This window comes from Cucurbita moschata, unplaced genomic scaffold (genome assembly GCF_002738365.1).
Source record: "Cucurbita moschata cultivar Rifu unplaced genomic scaffold, Cmos_1.0 Cmo_Scf00044, whole genome shotgun sequence".
NCBI lineage: Eukaryota > Viridiplantae > Streptophyta > Magnoliopsida > Cucurbitales > Cucurbitaceae > Cucurbita > Cucurbita moschata.
In genome coordinates this window covers 235,200-243,790 of record NW_019268560.1, presented here as the reverse complement: position 1 = coordinate 243,790, position 8,591 = coordinate 235,200, and the positions used below count along the sequence as shown (strand labels likewise).

The 8,591-nt window shown below is 36.0% G+C and overlaps 1 protein-coding gene across 1 annotated transcript; it reads right to left on the bottom strand.

The window, feature by feature from the left end:
• Positions 1–1,299: 1,299 nt before the first annotated feature.
• Positions 1,300–8,239, bottom strand: LOC111434253 (acetyl-CoA acetyltransferase, cytosolic 1-like). The gene is made up of 14 exons (XM_023071654.1): positions 8,048–8,239; positions 7,861–7,959; positions 7,617–7,790; positions 7,413–7,515; positions 6,426–6,564; positions 5,832–5,909; positions 5,691–5,756; positions 5,076–5,161; positions 4,070–4,169; positions 3,884–3,994; positions 3,752–3,793; positions 2,995–3,081; positions 1,839–1,924; positions 1,300–1,734 (listed from the first exon to the last, which is right to left on the bottom strand). Exons 1-14 carry the CDS (start codon positions 8,082–8,084, stop codon positions 1,701–1,703), a joined length of 1,242 nt encoding a protein of 413 aa, XP_022927422.1. The 5' UTR covers positions 8,085–8,239; the 3' UTR covers positions 1,300–1,700.
• Positions 8,240–8,591: the final 352 nt, after the last annotated feature.

Sequence of the window (8,591 nt, the reverse complement as noted above, 5' to 3'; positions counted from 1 at the left end):
AAAAAAAAAAAAAAAAAAAAAAAAAAAAAAAAAAAAAAAAAAAAAAAAAAAAAAAAAAAAAAGTATTTTCCACTTTTTTCTAAACTTTTTTTTCCTGGTTTATTTTCCAAACCATATTAACCTCAGGTATTACATTGCTCCAGAATCAATTGCTCTAGGAGCTCCGTGTTCAACCCTGTAGCATCATTCCTTAGAGAATAAGGGAATATACTCAGTTTAATTAAGTCTTTATTCACTCTTTGAAATTGTAATGAGTCACTCACTCCCAAACAGAACCGTTAGAGGGAGGTGGGGATCTTTTGATTATAATATATGAAACTACCCTATAGTTTGATCATGGAGTTTAGCTCAAAAGTAGCCGCTTGGATTTTAGGTCTGATTATGCATGGGTTTAACTCATCCACGGTTGGGTGTGCACATGTTCTAATTATTCTTTTTTCTTTTTTTTCCCTTTTTTTTTTTTTTTTTTTTTGGTTCAATTGGTAGTGAGTAAATAACTAAATTAGGTTTTTAGCCCTTCATAATAATAAGTAATAAGTAAAGTATTAAATCTTCAAGGAACTTTCTTACTTTTTAGGCGAAAAATTATGTGAATTCAAGTGTGGTTATAAATGTATCAACAATACATGAATAAGATAATAACGAGGTTAGACGAGGAGAATTGAATAGAGAAAATTCCGAACTTTAGGGTGATTTTCCTTTTGAGACAGAGTCGTTAACTCGATTTAAAAAGTTATTTTCTCGTTTTAGTTTCATATCATATCCGCTAAAGATTGTTCTAAGCTTAAAATATGGAAAAAAAAAAGACATTTACTCGTGTATATAAGACCCCACAACCTCAACCCTAGAGAAAATAAATTCTCAAGCTCCCTTCAAAAAGCCTTGCATATTGATTAATCACATAATTCTTTTATAACTTTGTTAATGAATCTTTGGAAGAAGAATTATTTCTAATCGTTCAATTACCTTCTAGAATCCATATAATGAAACTAAAATATTAGAGAGGATTCACGTGTTCTCTATCTTTCCTCTATCTTTCCAGATATATAAAGCAAATACATATATTTTACAAACTACAACTCTTTAATCAACAGAATTTATACATTGAACAAGTTCAACTAGATGTATTTCTCTTACTTCAACTATACAATTTAACTCTCCATAGGCATGCGTTTACACAAAAGAATGGTTACCTCTATCATATAAGCTATATATTTACACTCTATCGTTGCATCCATTATAACTATATAAAAAGCTCAAATTAACACGAGCTTGTCACAACGTACGAAGAACGCTATATTGTCTATGATAACATTTTTTCATACACTATCATACCCATAATGAACACCTTAAGAATTCTAATACTAAGTATCCCGACATTGCTTGAAGGAGGGCATGGATATACTTTGGTTTGATTATTATGTCTGACCCATAATAAACCTACATACTAAGTCCATTATCCCATGAACTAAACGTACATATCTATGGCTGACCCATCTTTTTTATTGTGTAAATGGCCGAGAAATTGACAAACATAACAGACCCAAATTCTTCCTATCACTCAAATAGAGGCAATGTAATAAAAAGAGAGCATTTCGGTGTATTAAATATGATACAGTGAATAACTTGACCTCTTTCTTTAAGTGTAGAAGGGGAGAGATACTGAACAGCCATATGTCTTTTGAGAGGGCCAATTTGGATCACAGCTTGGAGTGTCGAACTGTAGCGCCAGGCCTGCAGGAAAGTCATAAGGAACAAAATGCAGAATGTTCAAACATATGGGTATTGTAATACAGAACCAAAGGCACTATTGTAAGCAGCTTTTTAAAGGAGCTTACATGAGTTCAACCACAAGAGCGGATGCTCCTCCACCACCATTGCACACAGCACCAACCCCATACTTCCCATTTCTCTGTCTTAGTACCTGTTTCAAACATACTTATTCTATCAGATTGCAACCCGTATAAGATATGGTACTCCAGGAATGTAACAACCCAAACCCACCGCTAACAGATATTGTTCTCTTTGGACTTTTCCTTTCGAGCTTTCCCTCGAGGTTTTCAAAACATGTCTGCTAGGAAGAGGTTTCCACAGCCTTATAAAGGCGTTCTCCTCTCCAACCGATGTGGGATCTCACCATCCACCCTCCTTCGGTGCCCAACGTCCTCGCTGACACTCCTTCCTTTCTCCAATCGATGTGGGACCCCCACTAAATCCACCCCCTTTGGAGCCCAGCATCCTTGCTGGCACATCGCCTCATGTTCGCCCCCCTTCAAGGCTCAGCCTCCTCACTGGCACATCATCCGATGTCTAGCTCTTATACCATTTGTAACGGCTCAAGCCCACCGCTAGCAAATATTGTCCTCTTTGGGCTTTCCTTTTCAAGCTTCCCCTTAAGGTTTTTAAAACGCGTTTGCTAGGGAGAGGTTTCCACACCCTTATAAAGAGTGTTTCGTTCTCGTCCCCAACCGATGTGGGATCTCACAATCCACCCCCCTTCGGTGCCCAACGTTCTCGTTAGCACTCATTCCTTTATCCAATCGATGTGGGACCCCCACCAAATCTCATCCCTTTTAGGGCCCAGCGTCCTTGCTGGCACATTGCCTCATGTCCGCCCCCCTTCGAGGCTCAGCCTCTTCGTTGGCACATCGTTCGGTGTCTAGCTCTAATATCGTTTGTAACGGCCTATGCCCACTGCTAGTAGATCAGATATTGTCCTCTTTGGGCTTTTCCTTTTGGGCTTCCCCTCAAGGTTTTTAAAATACGTCTGCTAGGGAGAGGTTTCCACACCCTTATAAAGGAAACATGACGAGAACGTTGGGATCTCACAACATGTCTCAGTATCTCAATGATGATCATGGGTATTGAAGGAAACATGACGAGAAATATTGAAGAGAGAAAGAAAAGGAGACGTCAAGAATTTTATCTCTAACAGTGTAACCAAGATTTGAGCTCTCTACTACTATCCAGTCTGCGGAGAGTAACAGAAATTACCCCTAACAATGTGACCAAAATCCGAGCTCCGCTACATCCCAATGGGTGTCCCAAAGATACAGCTCCCCCATGAACATTAACTCTGTCCTGCATTCAACCACATGCACGAAATAAGAAATCACAGACAAATTGATGTGTCAATATAAAACAAGACAACGGCTCATAACTTGAAACCTAAATAACATTCATAATATCAATCCTCCATGAGCAACAAGCTGAGCAAAGAGCTTTGATTTCTTCTGGGAGGAAACTAAGCATTTCAGAAAAAAATTACAAGAGAAAACTCTACACTCAAGATTCTAGCGATCCTTGAAAGCTCGAAATCCAGACGGGGAGCGGAAATTTGAAATGATGGACAGAGGAAGGAAAAACAACAGGGATAAGGGGAAAAAAAGAAAGAAGAGGATCTTTTGCGCCAACAGTCCACCCAAAATTGAATAAAATTCACATACCCTACTGCCATGAACTCGAAAGATTAAAAAAAGAAGACATATGTCGGAAAGAAAACATTCCAATTCAATTTCTTTTTTCATGAGCATTCCTGAAGTGGACAGAAAAATGCAAGCGAACACTAGCAAAAACGGACCGTGGAGTGAGCTCGACTACCATGTAACAAAAGATATGTCCAACAACCTACTTTATGTATCAACGACCAGATTGCTAAACTAACCATTACCGGACAACAGCATACAATTAGTTGAACTCTGAAGAATACCAAATGGGTGATGAACTTAATAAATGACAAAAAAAAACTCACAGGATCAAGACCAAGCAGCTTCTGATTAGCAAGAGCCACAACCTGAAGATAAAAATTAGAGCAACTTAACAACCAGATCATGCATGATGAACAAGAAAATGCAATAGCAGTAAATGAAGCACAAGTTCTTACGGAAAAGGCTTCATTTATTTCATAATAATCAATTTGAGAAGCATGTAAACCAGCATTTGAGACAGCTTTTGGAATAGCAAGGGCTGGAGCCGTTGTAAATAATTCAGGCGCCTGGTAGTCATTTTTTCTGTAAGCCACATGATCTTTCTCCAGTATGAAGGATAATATCATCAAGAACTTAATTACCTGAGCTGCATCAGCGTATCCTTTAATTACGGCAATTATTTCTAAACCGAGTTCAATCGCCTTCTGCCCACTCACCAGCACTAAAGCCGCAGCACCATCACTGTTCAAGATCAAATAATAAAAAGTAATGCAGCTGCCTGAAAATGTTCTCTCTTTGGCATCAACGGAAAGTGAAAAAGTAAATTTCTTAGCCTAGGTACTTCACAAATCTGTCGCTGGAATAAACAAACCCACTGATACTACCATGTATTTCCATAACTTACCAAATCATGTGCTCTAAAAAAATTTACTTAATAGCTAATAAATAAACAAATAACATTGATGGTCATGCATTAAACACCTTAGAAACATTAGTGATCTTGTTATAAAATTCTTGGGATTTGATCTAGCAACCTTGTTGAAGAACAAGATCTTTTGATCTAAATTATCCAAGAACCTCAAAAATGATAAGGAATCAACCTAAGGGAATATTTTGATACGGATTACCTTAATGATCAAGATCAAGAGTAAAAAATACTCGTTTCTAAACTCGTGATTTGAATTAATTTACAAGATAGCCTAGTCAAGACTACTTGAATAACTCTAGGATGCAAATCTAAACACAAGAAAGGCAAAGGAACAAGCTCATGGCTTGAGAAGCATAATATACAACTTTCATTTTAATATCTAAAATCTTCGTACTAAAGCAACAACATGATCAGATATTTATAGCCTTGAAAATAAAACTTAGAGTAACCTATGGTCAATTGAAAGGTTGTAATTCGCATCCCGTCAATACCATAATGACCACTAACTAATTGTAACTTAAAACCTTAAAAACAATACTCTAAAATTGAAAAACACAATGAACCTCCCTAAATCCAAACATGTATGGTAAAATCTTGTCATCCACCATGAAGTTTTTATGGCATAATTAAGACACATTATTTCGTATCTGATCTCTTCAAGACCAGCATATAAAATTAATTAGCAGAAAATATGAAAATACAATTACAAGAAAGAGAACCTTATGATAGAAGCATTGCCAGCAGTAACAGTACCGCCATCCTCCTTAAAACTTGGCCTGAGCTTCCTTAGTTTTGCAGCATCAAACTAGCAAGAACAAGAAAATTGATGGACAATGAAGTAGAATGTAGCATCAAAACGGTCCATATTCAGCAAAATGGAAGTTCTCAATATTTCAGAAAACTAGTAACCTTTCCAGAATATAAAAAAAAAAAAAAAAAAAAATTATAGACAAAAGTAGAGAGATGACCCCCAACTCACCCAATCAACTTTCTTGGAATCCCTTCACACAAAATGAATAGCCCCATATACAACTTGCAGTTCCACTGACAAAACTATCCCCTTCCGGAACTTACTAACCTTGGCAGGAACCTGAAGTCAGTTCCTATTTCTAAACAAGAAACTCCAATTTTTGCTTATAAATGCTTCATTCTAAATTCAAACATGTCTCCCAATCAACTAGCAAGACTTTTGATGTCAATCCCCTTAGTTCCCTATGATAAGCTTGCTTCATCTTCCCAAGTATCAAGTATGTATATAATACTGGGTGTTTATTATTAATTACTTTAAGAAAACAAATATTCAGTGCTTTTTACTGTTTTTAGTGACAATTTACCTGTCTCAAGCTTTCGTCCTTGTCAAAAATTGAAGATGGCTTCCCTCTTCCGGAAGGAACCTTGACCTATAAAATTCAAACAATTACTTAGGTTTGATTTGTAATAGACTAGACTTTCTTAGAGCCGAATAGCACTCTTACCGGAGCTATTTCCCAGGATAATTGACCATTCTTTTGTGCTGCAAGTCCTCGCTCAAAGCTCTTAATAGCATATGCATCCTATTGAGGGGGATTAATAAACATAAGAGAGACTAATTTAAAAAAAGGTCATTAAATTGTGCTAAATCACCCTGAAGCTAAAAGCTTAAAGCTTATAGGTTATGAAAGTTTTAATATTTGTGTTCATATTTTAGCGCTTCCTTCACAGTCAGAAATTAGTACAAGGTCCAACAAGTGATTATTTTAATAATTGAGGAGGAAGTGACATTTACAAGACTTTGAAACAGCAAATAAACTAAAAAGTTTAGCCCAATGGATTATGCGTATGATAAATATGATCATTTATTTATACTTGAACATACTGTTATATAGATAAATCATTTCTGAAGGAGAATAACCGTAAGAAAAAACATTTCAACGAGAATCATAGTACTTAAATTGCTAACTGTTTCTAGCTGGCTTGTCCTGTCCCAAAAAAGTTGCTCTTGATGGCTTGAAAAAGTTCGAGGTTTCACAAATTGGATTTTAAACAAAAATAATAGTACCGAGTAAAACTACCTATCTGGTAAACTTTACCTGCTCTTCTCTTGTAATGGAGTGCTGGCTGGCACACATCTCAGCACAAACACCCATCGCAAAGTCGTTGTATACATCCCAAAGACCATCTTTAAGCATACCATCTACAACAGTATCATTTCCAAATCGAGACCCTTTTCTGTTCATAACTTTGAGTCAGGATGAGAAGTAGTTATTCCCCTAACAAAAGAAGTGCGAGAAAGTCTTTCATTCTTCTAAATGAAAGCTTAGTTTCTCTTCTATAAATGTCTGTGAGTGAGAAAATGCATTTCAATACAATGCACTAAACAAGGTTTTTGGCTCCAATGGAGGTGGAAAATAAAGTCATTATTTTTAGGTTGAATTACAAATTCAGCTTCAGGTCAATTTAGTCAGAAATTTCTTTAAAAAGCTTTTAATAGATTCTTAAACTTTCAGTCTTGTCCTAGGCACAAAATTGAAAGTATAAAGTCCCATTAGATATAAAATTCAGTTTTATATATCTATAAGATCAATTAAATATTAAAAAAAAAAGAGATTTGCCGGAACCTATTTAACACAAAATTGAAATTTCAAAGACCTATTAGACAAAACGTGAAGTTCAAGGACCAATTAGACACTTTTAAAAGTTTAGAGACCAAATAGACACAAACTTGAAAGTTTAAGAACTAAACATGTCATCTAAGGAAGAACGAAATCTAAAGTAAATATTTCAACAACAATAAACATATTACGTAGAAGAACAAATAGCGAGTAATAAACAAAACATAACATAATCAAAATTTATACTCCATGAACAAAAGACATAATTGTCATTTAAGGAAAACTCACCCTGTTCCAGCTATGGCAAGAGAAATTTGCATTAGTTGATAACAATATATAGTCAATCAGATATATGAACTTATTCTTACATTGAAGTATCATGTTTTCTTAAACTATACTTTATGAAGAACTAGTGATTAAAATAAAATAAAACAATTGGGGGGTTGTGAAGGATAAAGGGCCAACCTTAGTTGGAGATATTTGGGCACATTAGACATACTTTCCATACCACCAGAAACAACAACATCATTTATACCTAACTGAATCGTGTGCGCTGCAATCATTGTTGCTGTGCCAACAAAAAAGAAAGAAAAAAACAAGTGTTAGTTCTTTTGCAGAACCAATGCTGTTATCCTAATACAATAAAAATTTTGATCGATGAAGAAACACCTTTCATGCCGGATGCACAGACTTTATTAATAGTAGTGCAGATAACAGAGTTTGGTATACCAGCACCTAAGGCAGCCTGCCTAGCAGGAGCTTGCCCTAAATTTGCACTGAGAACATTTCCGAAGAATACCTCTTGCACAAGAGAAGGATCAAGATTTGCCCTCTTAAGGGCACCTGTAAGCATCGTCGCTCTTCAATTCATATCATCTTAAAAACAGGGTACTCAAATCCGGAGAAAACTTACATTGAATCGCAATAGAACCGAGTTGGGTAGCAGAGAAGGATGAAAGTGAACCAAGAAAGGCACCCATTGGCGTACGAGCAACACCCACAATACAAACATCTGTGCCAACATAAGAAAGAGGTGATGAAAAAGGAGCGAAAATTGAATCAAAACATATGTTTAAATAAATAGGGGAGAATTGAAGAACCTCGGGGGTTGATGGAATCGGAGGAAAGAGGAGCCATGGGAGAGGAGGAAGGTGTACAAAGAAAAGAAAAAATGAACGAAGAAGAAAATGATGTTCAGAGTGATGACGGAATTAGGTAGAAGAGATATAGAGACGTTGGAAGGCGTCGTTATCCATTGAGATGCGTGCCCATCTCGTCTCCTATAACTACGATCATCACAACCGAATACTTTAACCAACAGATTATCAGAATTTTTTCAAAATTATTGACAGACTCTGAGCATAAGCTTTGAGCATAAGTTCTCATGTATTTGCTTGGACTCTCCAAAAATGTCTCGTACCAATAGAGAATAGAGAGAATATTCCTTGATTATAAAATCATTCCCTAAACGAGTCGATGCGACTCTTATTTTCATCCAACGTACTTATCTATAGTATATACGTTGAATATTTTTAATTTTTATAATAATTTCAAAAGTAAGATAAGGCAGAGTTGGATTGTAACTCTTTTTTTGGGTTAGTCGGGTTGATCCAACTAAAAACATGTCAACCTCGACTTGAATTT